The 23,178-nt window shown below is 28.4% G+C and overlaps 3 protein-coding genes across 3 annotated transcripts; 2 read left to right on the forward strand and 1 right to left on the reverse strand.

The window, feature by feature from the left end:
• Positions 1 to 10,241: 10,241 nt before the first annotated feature.
• OCT59_019775 (uncharacterized protein) lies at positions 10,242 to 13,687 on the forward strand. Its single transcript, XM_025317310.2, has 10 exons — positions 10,242 to 10,554; positions 10,624 to 11,758; positions 11,831 to 11,902; positions 11,967 to 12,049; positions 12,150 to 12,297; positions 12,372 to 12,463; positions 12,537 to 12,753; positions 12,830 to 12,879; positions 12,949 to 13,228; positions 13,301 to 13,687. Exons 1-10 carry the CDS (start codon positions 10,290 to 10,292, stop codon positions 13,605 to 13,607), a joined length of 2,649 nt encoding a protein of 882 aa, XP_025178582.2. The 5' UTR covers positions 10,242 to 10,289; the 3' UTR covers positions 13,608 to 13,687.
• A 1,099-nt stretch (positions 13,688 to 14,786) lies between these two features.
• OCT59_019776 (asparagine synthetase) lies at positions 14,787 to 17,385 on the forward strand. The gene is made up of 8 exons (XM_066143778.1): positions 14,787 to 14,909; positions 14,987 to 15,075; positions 15,136 to 15,284; positions 15,387 to 15,894; positions 15,974 to 16,252; positions 16,328 to 16,548; positions 16,618 to 16,921; positions 16,994 to 17,385. The coding sequence occupies exons 1-8, from the start codon at positions 14,830 to 14,832 to the stop codon at positions 17,065 to 17,067; spliced, it is 1,704 nt and encodes a 567-aa protein (XP_066005496.1). The 5' UTR covers positions 14,787 to 14,829; the 3' UTR covers positions 17,068 to 17,385.
• On the reverse strand, positions 17,295 to 22,735 carry OCT59_019777 (uncharacterized protein; the record flags this gene model as incomplete). The annotated part of the gene is made up of 15 exons (XM_066143779.1): positions 17,295 to 17,632; positions 17,713 to 17,990; positions 18,060 to 18,149; positions 18,227 to 18,709; positions 18,773 to 19,733; positions 19,806 to 20,374; positions 20,441 to 20,521; positions 20,676 to 20,705; positions 20,779 to 21,034; positions 21,114 to 21,659; positions 21,731 to 21,820; positions 21,899 to 22,012; positions 22,082 to 22,195; positions 22,282 to 22,455; positions 22,532 to 22,735. The coding sequence occupies 15 exons, from the start codon at positions 22,733 to 22,735 to the stop codon at positions 17,627 to 17,629; spliced, it is 3,996 nt and encodes a 1,331-aa protein (XP_066005497.1). The 3' UTR covers positions 17,295 to 17,626.
• Between the last annotated feature and the right edge of the window lie 443 nt (positions 22,736 to 23,178).

Consider the following 23,178-nt stretch of genomic DNA (forward strand, 5'->3'; position numbering starts at 1 on the left):
AATTTTAAGTATATTTTAAGTATAAAAACTTTTCATAGGGTTAGTGAGATGAATCTAATGAGTTATAATTTATCTTTTTATAATTATTGAATAATAAAAAATTTGTTTCACATTTTTTAAAATTTTTGAACGTTAAAAATTAAAATGCTGATACAAGTGATTAAATGCCATTCAGTAATTATACAATAATGAGCTATAGTTTGTTGGAATCCTTTTACTAGAATACATTGAATGGTAGTAAAAGCAAGTCTCTAACATTAATAATAGATCGCTCAATAACTTATAGTAAATATTTTTTAAACAATTCATATTAGCAAATGATCCATTGATGTTAGAGATAGACATAAATTTACCGCTATTTGACTTGTCTCAGTGAAATGAATATAATGAGCTATAATTTATTTTTTTATAATTACTGGATGGTGAAAAAATTTACGTTTCACATTTTTTTAAATTTTTGAATATTAAAAATTAAAATGCTAATACAAGCGATTAAATACCATTCAGCAATTGTATAAAGACATGCTCTTTAACATTGATAAATTGCTCAATAATCTATGGTGAATATTTTTTAAATAATTTGTATTAGCAAATGATCTATTTATACTAGAAATATGAATTTACTACCATTTGACTTGTCTCAGTAAGACTAATCTAATGAGCTAAAATTCATTTTTATGTGATCAATATGGTACTTAATCACTTGTATTAGCATTTTAATTTTAATATTCAAAAATTTAAAAAAATGCGAAATGATAATTTTTTACTATCCAGTAATCATAAAAAGGTAAATTATAGTTTATTAGATTCATTTCACTAAGACGAATTAAATAGTAGTAAATTTATGCTTTTAGCATTAATAGATCATTTACTAATATAAATTGTTTAAAAAATATTTACTATGAGTTATTAAATGATCTATTAGCAATATTAGAGACTTCTTTTACTAAGATGAGAGGATTTTAATAAGTTATAGCTCGTTAATATATAATTACTGGATGGTGTTTAATCACTTATATCAGCATTTTAATTTTTAATGTTCACAAATTTTAAAAAAATATAAAACATGAAATTTTTCACTATCCAGTAATTATAAAAAAGATGAATTATAGCTCATTAAATTTATCTTGTTGAGATAAATGGAATGGTAATAAATTTATGTTTCTAGTATCAATAAATTATTTGCTAATGCGAATTGTTTAATAAATACTTATCATGAGTTATTGAACAATTTATTGATGCTAGAGACTTACTTTTACTACCATTTAATGCGTCTCAGTAAGAGAATTTTAACAAACTATAGTTCATCTTTGTACAATTACTGAATAGGTGTATATTCATTTTTTTGCATTTTTTTTTAAAATTAAATTGAACTGAATTGAACTAGATGGTTCTGATTTCAAAACTGAACTGAGAATCAAACTGAATTTTTGATTAGTTCTGAATTAGTTTCCAGTTCAAACTGAAACTGTTCAGTATATGTATATACTTCTATATAATAAAAAATAAGCGAATTATACAGTTAGATTTGTATAACATATTAAATGAAAATAGTTGTAAAGGTATTTTACAAGTTTATAATTTCAAGTAATTTTTTTAAATACAGTGTTTTTTATTTGAAAGAAGAATTCAGAGTATAGGAAATATTCACAATGCAAAAATCTTTTTCATTAACTTTGAGACATTCACTATATATTTTGTAGATATCATAAGAAATATATTAAAAAAATTTCCTACTTATGCATTAAAATAACTGTTCTACTATTAATTTCAAGTTGCAACACAACTATTAAGTCTATGATTTAGATTTTCTGTATTATCTCAATCAATTATTTTATATATAGTTAAGAAAATAGGCTATAAACTTCAGATGAATTTAGCAGCAATCTAAGAAATGAATGTAAAGAAAACAAAATTTAATTTTAGCAGTAAAAACAAATGTATCTCTAAAAAAAATTCTCTAACAAGAAAATTAGGAATCTGATTAATATAAATGAGAAAAAATTAATTGAGAAATCCTTTAAAATTTCTTAGTTATAGAAAATAGAACTGGCAATTTTTTTGAATTATATGATGCAATTGTTAAAATAAAAGGGTAGGTCAAGATATTATTAAATCATATTATAATTTTTGTAACTTATTTTTAAAAATATGATATGTAATTATTTTTAGAAAATTGTAAAGTTGCAATTATTACAACATACACAGTGAAATTTGATATAATGGAACCATCCGTTCCAGTAAAAATATCCGGTATATTGAGACTTCTGATATATCAAAAAATTTTGATATACTGGATTTTATATATAAATCACATGAAATTCCATTATATCAAGTTTTTATTTGTGTGACATGTACGACGAACATTGAAAATTTTGATTATTTTTATTTAAAACATTATTTGAGAAATTTTATACACTGTAATTAACTAAAACCTAAAAAAAACCATCTATTCTATCCTGTTTTTGCTTTTTCTTACTATCCGAAATAATTTTTTTCTTCAATTTAAACAAATTTTGCATATCTGAATTATCAATACTCAAATCATTTTGCCGAACATATCTAATTAATTTTTCAATGCTATTCAATGCATCAGAAGTAATAATAGTTTCATCTTCTTTCTCCTCCACATGTTCTTCTGCTGTATTTTGACCTCTAACCATATTAACAATCTCCTCTAATGTTAATTCTTCTTCAGTAATTAATTCATCATCAATATTGATATATTCTTCCATATTTAAAAGATCTGTAATTGGTAATTCATTGATTAATAATTGTAAATCTTCAATATCATCTTCAACTTCGCTATCATCACCATCAGAAGTATTAGATTCATCATCAGGAAGAATTTCAGCTTTAGCCCAACTATTAATGATTGTTTTTTTAGTTACCATTTTCCAAGCCTCAGCAATTAAATTGATAGAGTCAAGAATATCAACAGGAGGTGGAGTTTGATCTTCATATAAATCATAAGCCTGAATCTGATTTTTACACAATAATTTACGGTATTGTGCTTTTAAGCTATAGATAATACGTGATCAAAGGTTGAAGATGGGAAGTTGTATTTGGAGGTAAAAAATGAATTTTAATATTTGATAAATTGCTAATATTATCACAATCATGACACTTAGCATTATCCATTAATAAAATAATATGGCGCCTTTCTCTATTCATTTTTGAATTCAATCTTTCAAGAAAGTGGTTAAAAATACTTCTTTGCATCCATGCTTTTGAATTCCAGTAATACCAAACAGGAAGAGATTTCTTTTCAATTCCTTTTAATACACGTGGAGTTTCATACTTATGAATAAAAAGTAAGAGTAATTTTTCATCACCAGATGCATTGCATGCTGCTAATATGCTAACTTGCTCTTTAGGACGTTTTTTTGCCAATTACTGGCGAATGTGCTATTGTTTTACATGGTAATAAACGCCAAAAAAGAGCAGTTTCATCGCAATTCCAAATATCTCTCAATTCATACTCTTGAAGAATTTCTTGCAATTCAGCTCTCATTTGTGGAATTTCACTAATTGGCGCACTTCCAGCTTCTCCCCTAATTTTAAATGTATGAAGATTATTTCTGTGTTTAAAATTACGCAACCATCCTTCTGATGCTGAAAAATTATCAATATTAAATAATGTGGCAAACTCTTTTGCCTTTTCTTGAATAATAGGTCCACCTTCCGAGTAAAATCTCTTGAAATTTGCTGATGTTCTCGGATCTTAAGTGCCTCTTATTTTATCTGTGGATAATTACAAGTTTTTTCACGAAATCTATTTGCATTTGGCAAGATAGAATTGATAGAGAGCGAATGTTCAGACTTTTTCAAAATGTCTGATACTGCACTATCAGAAATTTCATATTCTTTTGCAACGAACACCATCGAGATTTTGATCCCGACGTTTTTCACAAAGTTCTTTTTTTTGATTAAAGGTTAAAGTTTTTCTCTTTTTTTTTAGAATTATTATTATCAAATTGTTTTCTGTTAACTTTTCCCATCTTTATTTTATTTTATGTAAAGAAGATTGTAATAAAAAAATTATCGTGTTGTTCAAAAAAAAAGAGATTATCTGTATCACGTGAAATACTGTAATTTTATTGGTTTAAAAATGTGAATCGTCACGTGTTCTGGTATATCGAACTATTTTTATTATAACCGATCTGTTATTTGTTCCGTTATAGCTATTATCGAGATTTTACTAATAAATTCTGTTATATCAAACTTATTTTAATATATGTGATTTAGTTCCAGAAAAAAGTTCCAGTATAAGGCCAGTTCCGGTTTATTGGGGTTCAGTTATATCGAATTTAATTTTATTATACATCAACACTTTTGTTATAATTATAATATAATATTATAATTATTATACAGTCAACCCTTGTTATAACGAACCCTAGGATCCAGACCTCAATTTCGCTATAAGACTATAGTGAAGATTTTAAGAGATTTGATTGGTTAATTCGTTATAGCGAGGGAAATTTATTATAATTGTCTGAAAAATTCACTATCAAGGGTTCGCTATATCAAGGTTTAACTGTATAATATTATAATTACTACTAGTATTATAATTACTACTAGTATTATAATTATTATATAGTGTTGTAATTATTTTCAATTATACAAATATGTATTAATTATTACTTTTTATAATGATATTTGTTTTACAAAAACTTATTTTTGTAATTTTTATTTTTTAAAAAGGAAATTTTTGAACAATTATAAATGTTGTAATATTACAACACTTTAACTTTAAAAGTAGTAATAAGTTGTAACTCTTACTATTACGACATAAAGTAGTTTTTATCAATTATATATTATATTATTATTTATACAAGAAATAACCCTAAGCAAACTGCACAAATATAAAGAAATTTGAAAACAGTTCCCTAACTTTATTAGTGATAATATACTTTAGTAAGTATATGATTAGTATAAAAATTTTTTATGGTAGCATTAATATCAATATATTTTGTATAATAATATGAAGTTAATGATAATTAGCTTCTGATGATATAATTAAAGTAATTAAGAACTGCTATAAATACTAGGTTTTAAAAATTTTTTTTCACTGATTGTCAGATAATGATCACATGAAATTAAAGGTTTTTAGATTTTACAAAAAAAATAGAATAATTGGAAATAAATAAGCAAAGGTAAACTGTTATATTATATAATTTGATTTGCATATAAAATGACTGGTTTTTGCTAATTATATCATTATTATTTTAACTCTTATTACTTATAAAATGTCTACTAAAAAAATGTTATTGAAAAAATGTCCACTACTAATAAAATTGCTCCTTATTTTACTTATAAAATAACTACATATAAAATGTTTAAAGAATTAGAAGAAAAGATAAAAAAGCTAAGAGAAGAGTTGAATGTATCTGTTAATTGAACTGAACTAGCTAAGTGGATTGAAGCCATACAAAGGACATGAAGAAGTGTTATTATTTTTGAACCAAAATAAACATATTACTTGCTCGGAATCAGTTGATAAGTTTTTGATTTATATTATATTTCTATATATATTTAATCAATAAATTCAAAATTATTAATTTTTAAAGAGCTGGAATTAATAATAAAGAAAAACATATTGCTAAAGAAACTTTTCAAAAAGATCAATAAAAAGATTGGAATGAAATATTATTCTAGAGCTTTTATTAAAAAAGCTACAACTATTACTTATAAAATGTTTACTGAAAAAATATCTGTTTATTTTACTTATAAATGATTATATATAAAATGATAATTACTAAGCCTTCCAGTTGATATTTTTGATATTGTTTTAAAAGAAAATAGTTTATATACTTTTATTTTATTTAATAATCATTATATTGTATTATACTATATTTGTGATAATTGGTTTAAGATATTAGTATATTTTCAAGTTCACAAATTTTCTTAATATTTACTTACTAATAGAGCCAATATGATCAATATAAAATAATAATTTATAATAAAGATTGGTTTATATTATTTTTTCTGCTAATCAAATTTGCTTACCATTTATTATTATATTTTACATTATATACTATAAATTACTACTAATACAAATACTATACATGAAACTAAAATTGGTTAATTTTGACCTTCAAAATGGTCGAAATGGTCAAAATGATTTGACTTGAACCTTCCAAAAGTTGAAATAGTCAAAATTATATTATAGTCATATGATTTTATAGTAAACAATAATATTAAAATTCAAAGTTAATGAACTCCGCATTCAGTGATTCAATTTTTATGATCTTTACATAGTTGGATTCAGCTCATCAAAAGGATTCTAATGATATGTTGGTATTTATATTTGTAGTATCAATATTGATGGAGTTATTCATGTTTAAAATTTGGTATTAAATAGTCTTATAATTTTTATAGTAAACAATAATTTTAAAATTCAAAGTTAATGAACTCTACAAGGACCCCGAATAATACTGATATAACTCACAAATGGGTTTGCGTAGAGTTTATATGAAATTACTTTTTAAACCCATAAATTGAGTTTGCGTAGATCGGTCAATTTTGGGATAACTCACATATCACGTTTGCGTAGAGTTTATAAATATATTGCATTATATGTTGATCAATTGTATAATATTGATAAAAATTAAGTTGCGCAAAACCATTAAGGATGGGTCCGTAATATATTTATGAAATTTGCAATATTACGGATTTTGGTAATTAATTGTATATAGTAACAAAATGTAATGCATTTCGCATTATTTTAATATTTTTTAATAAAAAAAAGTGTGAAATGCACTACTTTAACAAAAAATGGTGAATTTCGCACCATTTTATTAACATTTTAATAGAAAAAAGTGCGAAACGCACAATTTTAATAAATAATTGGTGAGTTTCGCACCATTTAATTAATATTTTAATATAAAAAAGTGCGAAACGTACCATTTTATTAATATTTTAATAGAAAAAGTGCGAAACGCACCATTTTATTAATAATTTAATAGAAAAGTGCGAAACACACCATTTTAACAAAAAAATCGAGAGTTTCGCACATTTTATTAATATTTTAATATAAAAAAGTGCGAAACGCACCATTTTAACAAAAAAATGGAGAGTTTCGCACCATTTTATTAATATTTTAATATAAAAAAGTGCGAAACGCACCATTTTGACAAATAAATGGAGAGTTTCGCACCATTTTATTAATATTTTAATATAAAAAAGTGCGAAACGCACCATTTTGACAAATAAATGGAGAGTTTCGCACCATTTTATTAATATTTTAATATAAAAAAGTGCGAAACGCACCATTTTGACAAATAAATGGAGAGTTTCGCACCATTTTATTAATATTTTAATATAAAAAAGTGCGAAACGCACCATTTTGACAAATAAATGGAGAGTTTCGCACCATTTTATTAATATTTTATTATAAAAAAGTGCGAAACGCACTATTTTAACAAATAAATGGTGAGTTTCGCATGATATTATTAATATTTTAATAGAAAAAGTGCGAAACGCACCATTTTAACAAATAAATGGTGATTTTCGCACAATTTTATTAATATTTTAATAGAAAAAAGTGCGAAACACACTATTTTAATATAAAATGGTGAGGTTTGCATGATTTTATTAATATTTTAATAGAAAAAATGTGAAATGAATTATATTAGTAACAAAAATTTTTTTGAACTAAGATTTGGATTTGCGTAGCGTTACTATGAAAAAAAAGTTAATAGTAAATGCATGCCGATCATTTGTGAGTTATATTAGTATTATTCGGGGTCCTACTCTACATCTAGTGATTTAATTTTGATGATCTTTATGCAGTTGGATTCAACTCATTGAGAGGATTCTAATGATATATATTTTATATTTGTAATATTAATATTGACGGAGTTATTTATATTTAAAATTTTATATTAAATTATAATTATAAAAATCATATAACTATCATGATGTAATTTCGACCATTTCAACTTTAATTTTGACTTTTGACCTTTCCAAGTCAAAATATTTCCACTTTTGGGCTTTAATTTTAATTTCATATATAACAAATATTACAATAATAATAAATGATTGTTGAGGGTACAGTCAGATATTACCTAATATTACTTTATAAGAGTTTACTTTCTCTCTCTTAAGTAAGATATATTATATATATAATTTCCTTATATAATATTATATGTAACTTAAGATCTTTAGTTACCCCCTTTCCCCCTAAAATATTAGGTAATATTTGATAGTACCCTAATATACTATACTTTTTTTAAGAAATATTAACAATTTTTTAATTTCTTAATAGATAGTTTTAACCAACTATGAATAGGATTTTCTTTGATTTTTTTCTTAAGCTTTTTTGAAACCACTTCAGTTGTATATTTACCTGCAAGTATAAAGTTCTGAATAGGTTGATCAAATTCAGATAATCTAACAAGATTGATCTGAATTTATCAGTTCAGGTTTAGCAATTATAATTTAGCATTAGTTCAAGTTGTAACATCAATATAACCTGAATGACCTATTGACCTAAAACTATAATTTATATAATATAAATGAGTTATATTATTATAATTTATTTTTTATATTGATTTTATATAATAAAAGTAAGTTGCGATATTGGGATTCACTTTTTTATATTGATTATAATAAAGTGAGTTGTGATACCAGAATTCACTTTTTTATATTGATTTTATATATAAAAAGTGAATTGCAGTATCAGAATTCACTTTTCTATATTGATTCTATATAAAAAAAGTTAGTTTCAGTATTGTAATTTATCTTTTTATATGATTTTAATATAAAAAAGTGAATTGCAATATTTCAAAAAAAAAAATGGTTTACACCATTTTTTTTTTGATATTTTAATAAAAATCCTGAAAATTTTTAGGTTTCAGTTCAGGTCAAATTAAACAGATAATTTGATATAACTTAACCTGATCTGATTTAAAAAAAAACTTCAGGTTAGGTTTATCAATTAATCTAACCTGACCTGACCTATTCAGAACTTTATATAAGCATATTATGTGTTATAATTGCATTAATAATTCACAAAAATTGTCTTATATATTCATTAACTGATATAAAACTGGAAAAGAAAGTAGAAATGGATTTTGATAATGATGAACAACCTGATATCAGTAGTATAAAACAAATTAATGAAGATACAGATGCCAATTCATTTACATCTAAAAAAAAGGTAAAGAAACCAGTTAGAAGAAAAGATTTGTCTATTTTAAAAAAACTTATCAAATAATTGTTTACTTCAATTTTACAGAAAAGCTCTTCTAGTAGGTTAATTTTCATGAATTAAATAATAGGATCATCAATGCTGAAGATAATAATAAAAAATTACTGTTTTAAAAGTTATTCATATATATTATTATTTTGAAAAGAATATAGTATATCTTATAGTTTAATTATATTTAATCACTATAAAAAAATATATGGTGAAAATATGTCCAATTCTTTAGTTAATGATAAAATTTATAAGTACTTTCCAGATAACAAAATTTTAAAGGTTATGTAATAGCTAAAGTTTTAAAGTAAACTAATGAAATTTACTGTGCCAAATTTTACTTAAATATAACTGTCTGGTTATAATTATTAGATTTTAATGAATATTAAATTTTTACTCAACTGGTGATCCCACTTGCTGAAGTTTTTTCATGTTTTTAGCCATGTATGCTTATTGTTTTTACAAATAAAATCAATATATATACTTATCAATTATTTTTAAATTTGTGTATTTTTATAAATGTTACAGTATATGACTGCTTTTTTTTTTACTGGTTAAATGATAAAAATTTATTAATAAAACTATAGAAATTACAATATGTCTTTAGTTTGATTCTAAGTTACAGTTAAAGTATTGACTAAACAATAATACTAAACTAAATATCTAGAATAAAACAATAAAAATTGAAACATTTCTGATAAAACCAAATTAAAAATAAAGAAAATAAAACTTATCCTATTATTTAAAGAGTAATACAGTATATGAACTGCTTAAAGGTTTACTCTGGTTTACCTTTTTTTCTAAGAGAAAAATACACATACCAAGTGCCCAAGTATTCTCCTGCAAATCAAAGATCTGATTGGCTGATCTGTCAAAAGTCACTTGCACGAGAAACACGTGACCGTAGAAATTTGACGTGACAATATTTAACTAATGATTTGTACACAGTGATGACTAGTTCATCACGTATACAACGTAACAGTCGTAACACCCAATCAAATTCGACGCGCAATTTCGCGTCGAGAATTATTTACGTCATTAAAAGGATAAAATCACTCGAGTATCGTTGCCGCCGTTTCGTGAAGCTATGCACGTCCTGTCTAAACTTTGGAGTTTTAGGAGCGAACCTCCTAGGTTACCACCGAAACACGATTATATGATAATCGAAGATACATCAATGTACCCAATATCTTGTGAAGACGAGAACTCTTGTGAGGAATTTGCAGGTAGTGATCAGGAAAACTTACTTTCTGATACAAATATTACCGGTGTCAAAAATCTAGAAGATAAAAAAGTAGGATCAAGTTGTTCTAAATATGAACAGCTAGCTATAAAAATCGTTGAGGAAGAAAGTATGTTTTCTTTTTTTTTCGCCTTAAGCTTTTTACTTAACTATAACTAGCGATTATATTTTATCGTAGACACGAATATTGTAATTTCGAAAAATACGCCTTTTGTTGACAATAATAACGAAAATAACTCTAGGGGAAATATGTCGGAGTTAGATGATGCCATAACTCCTTCAATAAAACGAGGTTTTTATGGCTTAGATGATATAATGGTTCGTAGGCAACATGTACCAATAAAAAAATTTGTTGACAAAGCAGTCCAGGTCGGTAATGGTCGGATAGAAACACACGACTTTGCTGTTCAAACAAGTTTTATCATTGAAGAAAAGCGTAATGTCGACGTCATTTTGGACGAATATCTGAAAAGTTATTCTGATGAAAGTTATCATAGTGAAGATTCTTCTGAAGACATAATAAAAGAATACAATGGCAATTCTAAAACGATCGAAAACGAGAGCAAATCGATCCAAGTTCAAGTTGAAAGCGAGATCTACTTGAACGAAAAAGAACCAGACAAGGACATTGAGTCTTTTTCTAATAGTGATATGAGTATTGATTATAGACAAGAGTCATGTCAAGGAGACAAGATTTTCATTGAAAATGAAAAAGAATATCAAAATCGCGTTCATCCTTTAGGATCTTGTGATAAAGTAAACTCAGGATTAATATTAAACGAGAATCCGATACCGATTTCAGCTGAAGTGAAACATGAAGTTTTGATGGAGGATAATGATGTTAAGTTTCTTTTAGTCGCGAGACAAAATGAAAAAAAAAATACAGATGGTTTGAAATTAGAACAAGAGTCACCAATATTTCAGAAAGTAAATGAGATCACACAAATTATCGCTACTACTTCGCAGGTTAAAAAAAAGAAAAAGGTTCATATAATTTCGCCAGATATAACTAGTAATGAAGAATTAGGTGAAAATTCGGAACAAAAAATTTATTATACGCCAGTCAATCAAAGAGTTAAAACTTTAACAACTACACCAGTAATGGATTCAGAACGATCTATTTGTACTCCGGGCACAACGAATAGTAATTACTCTTTTCGTGTGACACACGACACGTTAACTAAACTTATTTCTGAGATGGAATCAAATCAATCCCATTGGAAAGAAATGAGCAAAATCGATTTAAGTACAAAAAATATAGAGTCGTTAAATCATTTGAGTGAACTTCTGCCTAAATTAAAAGAATTAAATTTGTATCCTTTTATGGTATATTTTAAGAAATAAATAAGATATGTATAATATCCTATACCTATCCTTTATTTCAGAAATAATAACTTGTTGCGTTATTTAACTGGTACATCTGCGTCGTTGACCACTTTACAAGTCAGAGGAAATAGGCGAGTAATTTATATACCAAAAATCCATAGATTTGATTCCTAATAATTTTTACGTGCCTACTAGACTAACGAGTCTAACGAGTTTTGCACATTTACCTAATTTGGAATACTTGGATATATCACAAAATCGGATCGAGACATTAACAGGTAGTGACGATAAGTTATACAAATAATTAGTACTTTTAATATATCAGAAACACTAAGGATATAAGTTAACAAAAATCTTTATTTAATACAAATTCAAAAGACCTTCATCGCCTTGAACATTTACGTGAAGTGTTTGCTGATGATAATTTAATTGCATGCTGTTATAACGTGTTACGTGTACCAGGATTAGTGAAATTAAGTTTGAGGAAAAACAAACTCAAATCTGTGGATTTTGAATCGTGCGACTTGTTAAGTGAAATAAAAGTTATTAAGATATGTGTTTGATGTTGATTTCTAAATATTATAAATATTACATTATTAGGCGTCGACTGGAATTACTTGACTTATCTGAAAATAAAATAGAATTAATAGAAAATGTTGAAAGACTAATAGCATTAAAGGCACTAAATTTAGGTTAATAATTATTGGTAAAGTGAATAATTAGTTCAAAGAATGAAATAGAATTAATATTTTATCTGTTATTTAGATCATAATCTTCTACGTTCTTTTAGTGTCACAACAAATATGCCGCAGCTTACTTGTCTTCGTGTATGTTATAACAAATTATCAGAACTGGATGTTTCGTCGTTTCCTAGTTTAAGATTATTATGGGTAGATGAAAATCGTCTGAAGGAAATTAAACGTTTCGAAACTCTGGCGTTTTTGGAAACTTTTTCTGCACGAGATCAGAAAGGTGGGCAAATGTAAGTGAAACATTTACATTTTAACTATCAACAACGGTTACTGTTACTCTGTTATTTAATCGCTTATCTTATACAGGTATTTATCCTTAAAACATTTACGTGATTTTAAACATATTTACTTGTCTGGTAAGTTATTTATAGAATTTTGTTCTTGTATTAAGTCATTTCTGACTTTATATTACATTAAACTTCTAGGAAATCCGATAAAAACTTTAGAACCTATAATCGATTTTTACAAGCTAGAATATCTTGAACTTGCAGCTGCACAAATCAAAGAATTGCCTCATAAATTAAATCACGTTTGTCCCAGCATAATCGTGTTAATATTAAGCTATAACGAATTGCGGGATCTTACGTCTCTTCGTAAAATGAAACGATTAAGGCGATTGTTTTTAGAAGGCAATCGTATATATGATTATATGGCCTTTTCTGAGGTGTTAAAAACTTTGCCTAAATTAAAATATTTGGATACGAGGTAGAATCAAAAATTTTATAATTGTTTAAAATGAATTTATGACATTTACCTAATTTTTAAAAAATTTCATAGAAATAATCCGTTTTCAAGCAATTTTTATCCAACTATCCCGGCTGTTGCCTCATCGTTGGTTCACCAAAATTCTTATGCTATGCATCGTGTCCCAGAAGAAGAAATGGAATGGGATCGTCGGGATGAAGACTTTAAACAAAATCTAGAAGATCAGTGGTTTGTTAAAAGATGTTTTTACAGATATGACGTTTTTCGTCGATGTCCGAATATTGAATGGCTTGATGGATCCTCAATTGATCCAAAGGAAAAAGAATTGGGAAGTAACTTACTAAATGTGGATACAGCTAAAATCTTGAAATCTGCGTAAAGGATACGTTTTGCTGTCATAATATTAGTCTAGAGATTTTTTATGCAAATAAATTATTGTTAAACCATTACTTATAGAAAAGGATATTTTTCGGATTTTATACCAGACAAATTAACCTTTTAATCGTATCTTTATCACTAATTGTATTTATAAACTTTTCCACTCAAGGAATTCGTGAGACATTGAGATAAGGATATTACGTAATATTTTTTGTCCAAATTATTTTGTAATCACTTATTACTTTTTCGGAATAGAAAAAAAATCTAATCTTATCTAATCAAACAAATAATGTCACGATTAGTTTTGTTTTTAGTCTAAGTTAATAAGGTAATTTCGGTGAACGAATAAGATACTAAAGAGAAGACTCGGGAACCTTGTGATAATAATCAAGAAGGTTAGAGCTTTTAAATTAGGTTATTAAAAACTATACTCCCCAAGATAAGATCCATTAATTACGTATGATAATAGAATCGGTTCGGATTTTCCCGAATAATTTTAATAATTTGATAAGATAAATCAAAAAAAGTAAATTCTCAAGTTATTTGATGATTGATGAGATTCAATTATTTTCATTGTTTGCTTGCCTTAAGAAGCCAAAATACTTATTCTTGCGTCATACATTATTTACGTTTCAGGGGGACTTTCCCTTAAAAAACAAGAATTTCAATGAACTATAAAATTTCATATAGTCCACGAGTCAAGCTCGTCACACAATAGTTATCTAATTAATCGGCCTAAATTATGAGTAATTATGGACAGCAAGGTTTCTTTTTATAAACAAGCTAGGAGCACACATAATTCATGCATCGTAAGAAAACAGATCAACCTGTTACGAAGCATGATAAAGAAGATAAAGAACCATGGTGAAACTGCATGAGAAGTTCCCTTGAAAAAAACAAGGAGAAAGATAAATTAATTAAACCAAACGTAAATATTTGTTATCTTGCCTTATGACCATCTTTATCTGCTTTATCTGCAAATTACGTATAACAACGAATAGAATTGATCTAATTGTTCTTTACAATGGAGATAAGATTTCAATCCAAAACACCGATGACGTACTTATCAAAAGCCCGAGCTGGAAGTTAGAGAACAAAAGATAACAGGATTTTAAACCTGTTTTTTATTCGTTACAAAAAAAAAATTATCTATAAATGCAAATGTAAAAAAAAAGTCCTCGTCTTCAAAACATTTTAGTTTTAATTTAAATTCTTCAAGAAACATGTGCGGTATTTTTGCAGTTTTCAATTATCCGGATGATATTCATGCTTTTCGTCGACGAGCTTTACTACTTTCCAAACAGTAATTTTATTTCTTTTAAAAACTTCTATCCATTTTTAATCATGAAAAATTAATTGATATATTTTTTTTTTATTTAGATTGAGACATCGAGGTCCCGATTGGAGTGGTTGTAAAATCTCGGGAAATAACATTTTATGTCATGAACGTTTAGCCATTGTTGGTGTTGGTAAGTTAATTAATTTTTTTTAAAAAAAAATTTATCGTCAATTAATTAACGTTATTGCAGATTCTGGAGCTCAACCTCTTACCAATGAGGATGAATCAATTATCCTCGCCGTCAATGGCGAAATTTATAATCACAGGGCTTTGAGAAAGCAACTCAGATCTGGTGTTACTTTCAAAACCCAATCGGATTGTGAAGTTATTCTTCATTTGGTGAGTGTTCTATTCATTTTAAAAGATACAAATTAACATATATTATATGTTAATCGATTTCACTTCGACCGGGATGGTCCTTTTTTTTTTAAAAAAAAAAAGTATTCTGAGATAGGGAAAGATGTTGTAAATCACCTTGATGGTATGTACTCGTTCGTTCTCTTGGATACGACTAGAAATCGTTTCATCGCCGCACGTGATCCAATTGGTATTACTACTCTTTACCAGGGTTGGTCGTCGTCATCACCGAATACTGTCTATTTTGCATCAGAATTGAAAGCGCTTAATGAGGTCTGTGATAAAATTATCTCGTTTCCACCTGGTCATATTTATGATAGTTTGACAGGTGAAACAACAAGATATTATAAGCCTCCGTGGTGGGATGGAGAAATAATACCAAAAAATCCCATCAATTATACTGTTTTAAGAGAATCATTGGAAAAAGCTGTCCGTAAGAGATTAATGAGTGATGTACCCTATGGTGTTTTGTTAAGTGGTGGTTTGGATTCCAGCTTAATTGCTTCTATTGCAACAAGAGAAGCTGCAAAATTAGCTGCTACCCAAAATGGATATCAAGAAGATTCAGATGAACGTCATATCGGAAATTCTGGTAAGAATTCTTTGACAAAATGTCCTATTTCTCTTTAAATTTTATCACAATTGTAATGTTAAGAAATGGATGTTTGTAGGAGTCAATGGACTTCACTCTTTCTCCATTGGGCTTCCTGGGTCGCCTGATTTAGTTGCTGCGCGCTCAGTTGCGGAATTTTTAAACACCATACATCATGAATATACCTTTACAATTCAAGAAGGTCTTGATGCAGTTCATGATATTATTCATCATTTGGAAACATACGATGTAACAACAATTAGGGCAAGTACTCCGATGTACTTACTCTCAAGAAAGATTAAAGCCATGGGTGTCAAGATGGTTTTGAGTGGTGAAGGAAGCGATGAAATTCTTGGAGGTACTTATATATAATTTTGCATAATCTTTATTTACTTATTCAAAACAAATTTATTAAATATTATTTGTATTATAGGTTATTTATATTTCCATGCTGCACCATCTGCTGCAGATTTTCATAAGGAAACGGTCACGCGTGTAAAGAAACTTCATACTTCTGATTGTTTGCGAGCAAACAAATCTACAATGGCGTGGGGTCTTGAAGCTCGTGTACCATTCTTAGATGGAACATTCCTTAATGTGGCTATGGCTATTGATCCCGAAGAAAAAGTATTTAGAGAAGGAAGAATGGAGAAGGTAAATCCTGAACTGAATATTTATGTATAATATAAAATTACATATTTAAACATGATTTCTTTTGTATAGTATATTCTCAGGAAGGCTTTTGATGTATCAACAACTGGGGGCGTACGTTATCTTCCTGATTCAATTCTTTGGCGTCAAAAAGAACAATTCTCTGATGGAGTAGGATATGGTTGGATTGATTCTCTTAAAGATGCTTCTGAGCAGCATGTGACTGATGAACAATTTGCTAATGCTGCTGAACGTTGGCCTAAAGATACACCAACTACTAAAGAAGCTTATTGGTATAGAGAACAGTTTGAAAGTTGGTTTCCTCAGGAAGCATGTATTGATAGTGTTGAACGATGGATTCCAAGAAGAGATTGGGGTGAGTTTTTTTTTTTGGAACACTATGGTTTTCATTGAACGAATTATACTTATTTTTCTTTACTCCATGAAGGTTGTCCGGAGGATCCTTCAGGACGTGCTCAAAGAGTACATAACTCTGCTTATGATAATGTTGCTAATGTATAAATATTCCAAATTAGATTTTTCAATCTTTTAAAAATATTAATTTTTAGAATAATTTCTAGTATATACAGTGTGATATAATACAGAATTAATATATTATATATATTATTGAGGCTTACCGTAAGAAAATTACATTGAATCATAATTAGTAAATAGTAAATACATATATTTTTACCTGAACATACAATTATTTATTAATAATAAAATTCTTCATTCCTAGCTAAGATTACGAAAATATGTCGTGTATTACATGTATTAATAATTTATTGAATCAATTTGTTTCTAATTTTACAAAATAAAAAAAAATTATATAAACAATTTAAATAATGTCTTTAAAAATAATAAATAACGAATAGTAAGTAATTAATATAAAAAATTCTAATTATCATAATTATCGCCGCTCATTCTCACATCAAGTTCCGTGACACACGGTGACAAATTTTACTAGGTGCAGTACATCAAAAATTATAATAATGTGAATATAAAAAAATAAATAAATCGTTTCTAAAAATCCTATTATATAGTGAAAATATCCGTTGCTTAGTATTAACAAGACTAACATTTACCACTGTTAATAAAAACGAATAATTTAATATTTGTTATCCTGTCGGTTAAACTCAACGTACACCAAATGATTCATTACATTACCTGTTTATTAAATCCTCCAGGATTTTGCTGATTATTGAAACCCGGATTGGGTTTAAATCCTTGATTATTGAGTCCAAAGTTATTGTTTAAACCTTGATTTGGATTAATTCCTTGTGGATTTAATTCCATTTGATTCGGTTGGCCACCAAAACCAAATCCAGGAAATTGTTGAATGCCACTTACTCCAAAACTAGAAGTCTGTTGAGAAGTACCCATTACATTTTGATTCCAATTTGCATTCATATATCCACCTGGATTTTGCCCAAAACCCATTCCACCTAATCAAATTCGATGTTAGTGAATAAATTTATTGAAAGACATAGAACAATAAATAATGTTTCAATTACTTGATGAGTTTATCTGAGAATTTGGGTGGTTAAAGATGCTCGGAGCATTAGGATCCACCTGTTTTAAAACAGAATATCTATCTGATGAAGCTGTAAATGAAATAATATGTATAACATTAAAGTATTTAAAGTTTCAAAGGAACTCATTATTTAAATAATATATTTACCGTTAGCCCCTAAATTACTTGTTGGTGCAATTGGTCCGATTTTACCAGCTTTCATAGAAGCAAATACATTCTGAGGATCATATTTTGATTGCTGTGATTGAAGCTGTTGTGATTGAAGCTGTTGTGATTGAAGCTGTTGTGATTGAAGCTGTTGTGATTGAAGCTGTTGTGATTGAAGCTGTTGTGATTGAAGATGTTGTGATTGAAGATGTTGTGATTGAAGATGTTGTGATTGAAGATGTTGTGATTGAAGATGTTGTGATTGAAACTGTGGTTGATTAGATGATTGTAATTGAAGTTGCTGAAATTGATTTGTTGTTTGTTGTAATTGAAGTTGCTGAAATTGATTTGTTGTTTGTTGTAATTGAAATTGTTGTAATTGAGTTGAATTGTTATTGAATGAGGATTGTGGTCGTAATTGATTTGTGTTTGAATTAAATTGATTAGGCAAATTGACCCCTGATGTCGAATTTGACGTTAAGCCTGAAAAAAAAAAATATTTCAGTATTTAAAGTATTGTATAAAGTAATGATGGATTTAACTTACCTGTAGAACTCCAAGTACTCATAGAGGAGTTAAAGTTGCCACCTGATCCCGGTAAATTCCCTGATTCCATCCCTTGGAAACTACCTGTAGAATTCGACCTTTGAATGTTCATTGTATTATTATTCATGTTATTATTAGATTTTGTAGGAACTAAAGGTGGATGAAGTGTACTGTTTAAGGGAACAACAACAGATTGTTGTGGAAGCGGAGGGGGTATTGGTGGAGGAGTTGGCTGGGATGATTGAATATTCATATTTGAATTTGAAGCAGTTGAATTCCAAGAATTCATATTAAATTGTCCAGATGTATTTGGGCTGGAACTCGTAAATTGACTTAATGGAGGCAAGCGTGGTGATATTTGATTTTGATTTACAGTGAGAGCTGAACTATTTGGAGATAGATTAGCGGAGGATAAATTGGAGGGACGAATAGGAATAGAAGGTGTAGTTTGTGGAACGGAATATGTTGGAGGCGGTGGTGGAGGCGGTGGTGGAGGTGGTGGTGTTGGCGCTTTTACTGTTGGTGCTTTTGCTGCAGGTACTAAGGGGGGTGTTAAGTTTTTTGGAACCCATGCATCATCATCAAATTTATTTTCAGATGTAGTTGATGATGATTTAAAAGCATCATCAAATGAGTCCTTAGCATTAGCAAGAGTTTTAGCGTCAATCTGAATTGATGCTGCCTTTGCAGGTTGGGGACGGGCTTTCTTTGTATTGTTTTTTAGCATACCATTATTAGAAAAAAGTTGTGGTGGCGTTGTTGGAGGTGTCTTTTTCTCTTCCTTTTGTATAATTGAATCTAAATTACCATATAAATCAGCAACTTTAGGGATTTGACGCCCTTCACTGCGAGCTATTCTGTTTTCCTCTTCTTGAAGTTCCCTAGCCAATTGCTCATCACGTTTCATTTGCATTTTAAGATCAAATTCCGAAAGTTGTTGTGCCTTTTTGGCATCTTCCGACTATATATAAAATATAAATAGTCAATTCATTAATCGGAAAAACAAACAAACAAAAAAAACATTTCTTCAAACCTGAGTGTCCCTTGCACTTTGTTTATTTCTTGATTGTTTATCAATGTCATCAGGAATGACGCTTGTTGAGCCAAAACTAACGGTTCTCTTTTTCCCTAAGTTAAACTTTTGATCTATATATTTCTTAATCCTGATAATATCTCCTTCCTTGATGCCAAGTCCTTTCATAACATCACGATTGAGATCAGGTATAGTAGTTTCATCCATTTTCTCTGCAATAAACATTCCAGCATATTCAAATGCATCCTCATGTGAGACATCGGCACTAAGAAAGAAGTCATACCAATTATAATCGATTGCATAATTATTTGCTAATCTCTCCTTGCCTTTATATGCAGCAGCAATAGCTGCTAGAGGAGTATCATCATTTTTGTCATATACTTTCTCTCCTGTTATTTCTTCAAGATAAGCAAGATCTTCTTTACTCATTTTATCAACAGGTACTGCAATCTTAACACCATTAAGCTTATGAAGATGCACTTTGCCATCAACTAATTGTAAAAATTCTGCTTCTACTCTAAAAGAACCCGTTCGATCAGTCCAGGTCCTTGTATTTGACGGAATTGGTTCTAAAAATTAAAAAAATTTTAAAACATGAAATTATAATAAATGGAAACAAAAAAAATAAAACATACTTGATTTAGACTGTGCCTGTGCAGGCCTTTCAGGCAATGCGCGATTCGCAGGAGTCTGAATTTTCTTTACAGCTGCTTCTTCTGAATAAAAAAGAGAAAAAAAAAAGAATTTAATAAATATAGTGAAATTGAAATAATAATAATAAGAGGCACTTTTAACGGACAATGATAAACGATTAAATTTTTTACTCATGGTTATAATAAGAATAATGGAAAGCCATAAAACAATATATACCTAAAGAAGGATTTGCCCGAGTTGGTCGACCTGAAGAATTTAAGAGGTACATAATAATTAATTGTAGTGAAGCTTAATAAATAAACATTAATAGGTATCATACTTGATGAAACTGGGGGAGGTGGTGGCGGTGGCGGTGGTTGTGATTGGGCAGCTGCATTTCGTTTTTTCTCCTCTTGAGCACGTTTTTCTGCTTCTCGTTGTTTACGGTTTTCTTCTTCACGTTGACGCCTTTTTTCTTCTTCTTGTTTAATAAATTCTTCCTCTTCGAGCCGCTGGCGTTCTGCTTCGGCGGCGGCGGCGGCAGCGGCAGAGGCTTGTGCAGCCTTCTCGGCTTCGTTATCTTCTTCACTACGCAACTAATTTTAAATAGTATATTAGTTATCTTAATATTTTAATTTAAATTATTTAACAATCAGAAACAAATCAATTGCATACTTCAATAAAAGAAGCAGGTACAACCCCTTCTTCATCGTCTTTTTTAATTTTCCACCATTCTTTACTGCTAACATCATCAATAACCCATAATTCATCACCTTCACGTATTGAAACTTCATCATCTCCTTGTGCATTAAAATCATATAATGCTACACCAAATTTAGGGGAAGGTAACTCAAGCTCTTCTTCCCCCTCTTCCTCCTCAAGAACAGGATTTGACCCATTATCATGTTCTTCATACTGTTCATCTTCTTCATATTGAGACTCTTCAGACTCTATTGATTTATGGGTTGATGAAGAACGTGAAGACATGGGTAATGTAGAACTAGCTATACTCGATCTAATTGAAGAATTATCCACCTTAACTGTAGGAATTTCTAAACTAGCACGACAATCCTCGGCTTTTTGATAAATTTCTGTAATAATATTTTTATTTGCATGAAAATCAATCGTTCCTCCTTTAGAACCTCCAAATGTGAATGAAATATTTTTTTTGTCTTTTTTAATTTCTATAATATCATTAATTTCCCATTGACGTACTGGCGCCTAAACATATAATTATAATCTTAGATAATGAAATTCAATAATTTCGGAAATAAAATTAAATTAGGCATTACCTTATCAGATTCACTAGCAAAAATGACTTTTCCATTACCAATGACCAAAGCACCTTTTTTCTTTTGTTTCTTTTTGTCTCCTACAACTTCCTAAAAAGAAGAAATTTTTATTTAAATTTCAATAAAATTTTAAACCGATTTCAATATCTAAAGCCAATTAAAATTTACCGTAACAGACCAAGTCTTGCTTTCGATTGCTGATGATCCAGCTTTTGGGCGAGCAGCTTTTACTGCATATAATTTTAGTGGATCCACGTACGTATTATTTTGATCGGATGCGCTCTATAACAGAATGAGAAGGTTGTCGATGAATAAATAAATCAGAAATCATAAACGATTTATTATACATACTGATAATGCGTCAAATAATGATACTGTTTTAGGTTGATTTGTCTGGTTTTCAGAATTATCTTCATCTACATAATTCTCTTCTTGTACATCCTGCTCAACAGAATCCATAGATACCTATGTAATGTTATAATAAAAGAATTACTCTTTTAAAGAAAACAATCAAAAAAACAAAAAAAAAATTTTTATTGATATGACTTTACCTTTTCAACATAATTTGGCGGAATCATACCAAATACATTGTTAAATTTAACCAAATACCAACCATCCTCATCTTCTTCATAGAGATTTAATATATCGTCCTCTTTGAAAGATAATTCCTCTTCTGAAACAGCCTCATAATCCCAAAGGGCTTTTAAAACAGCAGTACATTCCGCCTAATTGTGAAGATCGCAAGTGGTGGGTTAAAGATCTGATGCCAACGACGCATCAAGCCATATCTTAAAGACATACCTCCTGTATATAATTGCGAGGTACTACCCCGATCGAGTTTTCGGCTTCTTCAGCGTTTGAGATCTTTAATTTTGCTTTCCACCAATCTTCGTCGTCATTTTCTAGTATATAAAGAACATCGTCTTCATGAAAAGTAAGCTCATCATCGGTTAGAGCCGTATAATCGTAAAGGGCCTTGCAAATATTAATGTAGTTTAAAGGCATAATTTATAAATAAAAGAAAGAAATGAAAAAATATTATATTGCGTTTTTTCACTTTTTTACTTTTTTACTATTATGACTAGTACGTTATGAAATTTTTACCGGAAAAATTAATGGTTCTGTATAATTGTATAACACTGATAAGTCATGATTTTGATTGGTTCACATGATTTTAATTGAAACACGAAAAAAAATAATATAATGTAGGCCAGAATTACTGATATTGCTGACCAACGTTAATCTCAATGATAAGATTAAGTCGTCATTATAGTTTTCTATGAACATAGTTATGTGCTAATTCAGCCTAAATATACTAATTTTAATTTTGATTAGCGTATTATTCTAAACGGATAAAACAGTTTAGCAGAAAAATCACATGATTCATATTTTTAACAATAGACTAATGGTTATCTGTTATTACGTTAGATGAACGATAAAAGATTCAA

The sequence above is a fragment of the Rhizophagus irregularis genome, chromosome 29 (assembly GCF_026210795.1).
Source record: "Rhizophagus irregularis chromosome 29, complete sequence".
Classification (NCBI taxonomy): domain Eukaryota; kingdom Fungi; phylum Glomeromycota; class Glomeromycetes; order Glomerales; family Glomeraceae; genus Rhizophagus; species Rhizophagus irregularis.

Coding starts and splice junctions, on each gene's coding strand:
- OCT59_019775 (XM_025317310.2), top strand. CDS start 10,290: ATGCACGTCCTGTCTAAACTTTGGAGTTTTAGGAGCGAACCTCCTAGG. Junction 12,754..12,829: donor GATCAGAAAGGTGGGCAAAT/GTAAGTGAAACA, acceptor TATCTTATACAG/GTATTTATCCTTAAAACATT. Junction 12,880..12,948: donor TAAACATATTTACTTGTCTG/GTAAGTTATTTA, acceptor TTAAACTTCTAG/GAAATCCGATAAAAACTTTA.
- OCT59_019776 (XM_066143778.1), top strand. CDS start 14,830: ATGTGCGGTATTTTTGCAGTTTTCAATTATCCGGATGATATTCATGCT. Junction 15,895..15,973: donor ACGTCATATCGGAAATTCTG/GTAAGAATTCTT, acceptor GGATGTTTGTAG/GAGTCAATGGACTTCACTCT. Junction 16,549..16,617: donor GAGAAGGAAGAATGGAGAAG/GTAAATCCTGAA, acceptor TCTTTTGTATAG/TATATTCTCAGGAAGGCTTT.